At 34.0% G+C, this 3,280-nt stretch overlaps 1 protein-coding gene across 1 annotated transcript; it reads right to left on the bottom strand.

The window, feature by feature from the left end:
* Nucleotides 1-205: 205 nt before the first annotated feature.
* LOC120604808 (olfactory receptor 6C2-like) lies at nt 206-1,141 on the bottom strand. Its single transcript, XM_039865566.1, has one exon. The coding sequence runs from the start codon at nt 1,139-1,141 to the stop codon at nt 206-208; it is 936 nt and encodes a 311-aa protein (XP_039721500.1).
* Nucleotides 1,142-3,280: the final 2,139 nt, after the last annotated feature.

Below are 3,280 nucleotides of genomic sequence, written 5' to 3'. Positions count from 1 at the left end.
TCTGATTGGGAACTTACCCTCAAAGAGGTTTGCTTGCAGGGGGATTAAAGAAATGAGCTCATGCTATGGAGTGTGTTCATTCTGGGTGCAATAAATGTTTGAGAAAGTTAAACCAAATAAAGATCAGATCAAAAAGAGACAAAGAGATTTATAGCTTCATGGTTTATGGTTAGCTTGATATTTGATTTCTGTACTAAATATTCTCTTATTTCTTTAAGGCCAATGCAATTTTTTTTAAGAAATCACTGAAGGCTTGTCTCACTTGTTTGTTTCTAAGAGTGTAAATGAATGGGTTCAACATAGGAGCAATGGATGTCATTAGCACTGTCACACCCTTATTCATAGCCACCGATTCCTTTGCTGAAGGCTTGATGTAGATAAAGATGCAGCTTCCGTAGGTGATGGAAACCACAATCATGTGAGAAGAACAGGTAGAAAAGGCCCTTTTCTTATGTTGGGCAGAGGGGAATTTTAGAATGGTCTTGATGATGTATATGTAGGACAGAACAACACACACAAGTGTCAGAATGAAGGTCAGCACAGCACAGACAATAACCAGCTGCTCTATGAGCCACGTGTCTGAGCATGAAATCTTCAGGACAGGAGACGCTTCACAGTAATAATAATCAATGACATTTGAGTCACAGAATTTTAAATTTATAAAAAAAGTAAGTGGTGGCAATATGATCAGCAAGCCAGCCGTCCAACAACAGAGGACAAGCCTCTTGCAGACTCTGCTGCTCATAATGGTCACATAATGCAGGGGTTTGCAGATGGCCACATAGCGGTCATAGGACATGACAGCCAAGAAAAAAAATTCTGTTACTCCAAAGACGTCTGTAAAAAAAGCTTGAATGAGACAAGTGGTATATGTAATTGATCTGTCACCTGTTGCTATGTTGTATAAATATCTAGGGACGCAAGCAGATGTAAATAAAATTTCTAATAAGGCAAAATTCTGTAGGAAAAAGTACATAGGTGTTTTAAGGTGGGAGTCCACTAAAGTGAGGGTTATGATGGTCAGATTCCCAGTGATACTCAATATGTAAGTGAAAAATACAAACATAAAAACTGGAATTTGAAGTTTAGGGTCATCAGTTAGTCCTAGCAGGATGAAAGTTGTTATTGTATGGTTTTTCATCGCTGAATTTTATTCAATTTTACATAAAATTTAAATATATCTCATTTGAATAGAGTGGCATCACAGCCAGGTAGCAATAAACAGTGAGTACTAGAGACAGCAAACTAATTTATGTAGAGTTTGCTCTATAAATTAGTAATTGATATTACCAGTGCTCTGTTGGCCTTTGCCATTCAACTGTTTATTTTATTGTTTTGGCAGTTTCGTGATAGACTTTAAAACATCTTTAAAAAAATTGTTCTACCATCCCATGTTCCTTTTTTATTTCGCAGTTTTATTCTATACCCAAGACTAAATTTTCTCATGTGGGCGGATTACACCTATGATGTGTTATGATTCAACACAAATTATGATTTGTTCTTATGTCTAAGATTTCTTTTTTCAAAGGTGGATATTTAAGTTTAATAATTTATTTCATGTCTTTCTATGAAGATTTGGTCATGATAAAATGTAAATATGTCACAACTAATCTGAGCTTCATGCACAAGCTCTGTTGATCACTGTAAGTTGTATCTGATCACATTTACCATTATAATCAAATGTCTCTATGTTGTTTTGTTTTATTTTTTAACATGTAACTTAAACATTGTTGGGTGACTCTTCTAACTCTCCTTATGTTTTTCTCCTAGTGTGTAATTTACACTCGATATCCACTGGATGTACAATACAGAGAGTATTTTAATGCACAGTTTAGTTGTCACATATGAAATGTTTGGCCCAAGGATGTACATCTGGGGGAAAAAAAAAAGAAAATATGTCTTTTATGCTTTCATTCTATTTAAGGTATGGAAACTCTAAAACCTTTCTATCAGTATTACTAAGTTCAAAGTCAAATTTAAAATACTAAATATATTCTCCAAGCGTATGTTTCTGTTGTCTCTCTCAGTCTTAGCCGTAGTGGCAGCACTATGGAGATTAAGAGCAGATCTTCTGTAGCAAGATCTCTATTGTTAACTACCTGCCTTTCTGGCTATGTCTGTATGACCTTTGGCAAGATTTCCATCCTGTCAGGCCTTCAGTTCCTTTATCTGTAAAATCAGGAGATAATGATAGTATCTATCTTATGCAGCTAAAATGATTAGAAAAGATGGTATATTTATAATAAAATCTAATGCATGGTATGTACTTCATATATGGCGGCTTTTTTTTTCTGGATTCTTATAGGTGATTCATGTGATATGAATTCAAAACCACGAAATCACAAGTGAGGCTTATGCACTGTGTTATGCCTATGTTTATCTTTCTACTCCATGTTCCTTATAGTAATAAGAATGAATTCTACTTGTAGATAATTTACTGTGTGATAGTTCTTGTAGTAAGCACTGCACATTGATTATCTGTCTGAAAAAACAATCCTCTCCTTCTCCTCCCACATAACCATCTTTACTTCCCAGTCTCCCAAACTATCAGATACAACTAACATTTGTGAATTTCACTTTCAGCAGCACTTCTACTGGAAAGTCTTTTGAAACTCCTGTCTATGTTAACTGGTCCTCATTTGTGCTCCCATAACAAATAATTGTTACTTCCATTTTAGCACTTCCTATGTGAAAGTGAGTTTTTGCAATCAGGGACTCTTGTCTTTTTTACTGGGATAGTTACAGAACTAACAATCCTAGACTTATTGTCAATGATAAGACATATTATTATGTAAATACATATATTTCTTATTCTTTGTCCTACACATTTAAACTTATCTTCTATCCTACTGGGTTTCATCTTGAAACTTTGTCATTGATTTTACTTACTTAAATTTTCTATGTACCCATACTTAACATTGCGGATTTTTTTTTTTTGCATTTGAAACAATAGTTTTGCTAATGAATAAAGTCATGCATACCATGCAACAATCACCTCTTTGCTTATGTTATTACCTTCCATGCTGGTCAATCTGTTAAGTGGCATCTCTTCTTGCTTTAGCTGTCAAGCAGATAAATAATCGTATCTTTCTTGGTGGTTAATTTTTGCTTTCTTGAGGAAATCTGTCAGTAAGATATTTAAACTAGAGGTGATGGAATTTGCATATCTAAATATATAATTTTTTCACATGCTATTCATCTTAAAACATATTAATATTTTACATCTCTATAAGATAAACACACTTAATTTAATTCTACTTAATTTCAATCCACTGTATTT

Source organism: Pteropus medius, unplaced genomic scaffold (genome assembly GCF_902729225.1).
Source record: "Pteropus medius unplaced genomic scaffold, Ma_sr-lr_union100, whole genome shotgun sequence".
In the NCBI taxonomy this organism is placed as follows: Eukaryota; Metazoa; Chordata; class Mammalia; order Chiroptera; family Pteropodidae; genus Pteropus; species Pteropus medius.
The sequence above is the reverse complement of the archived record's forward strand: the minus strand, read 5'-3'. Positions and strand labels throughout refer to the sequence as shown.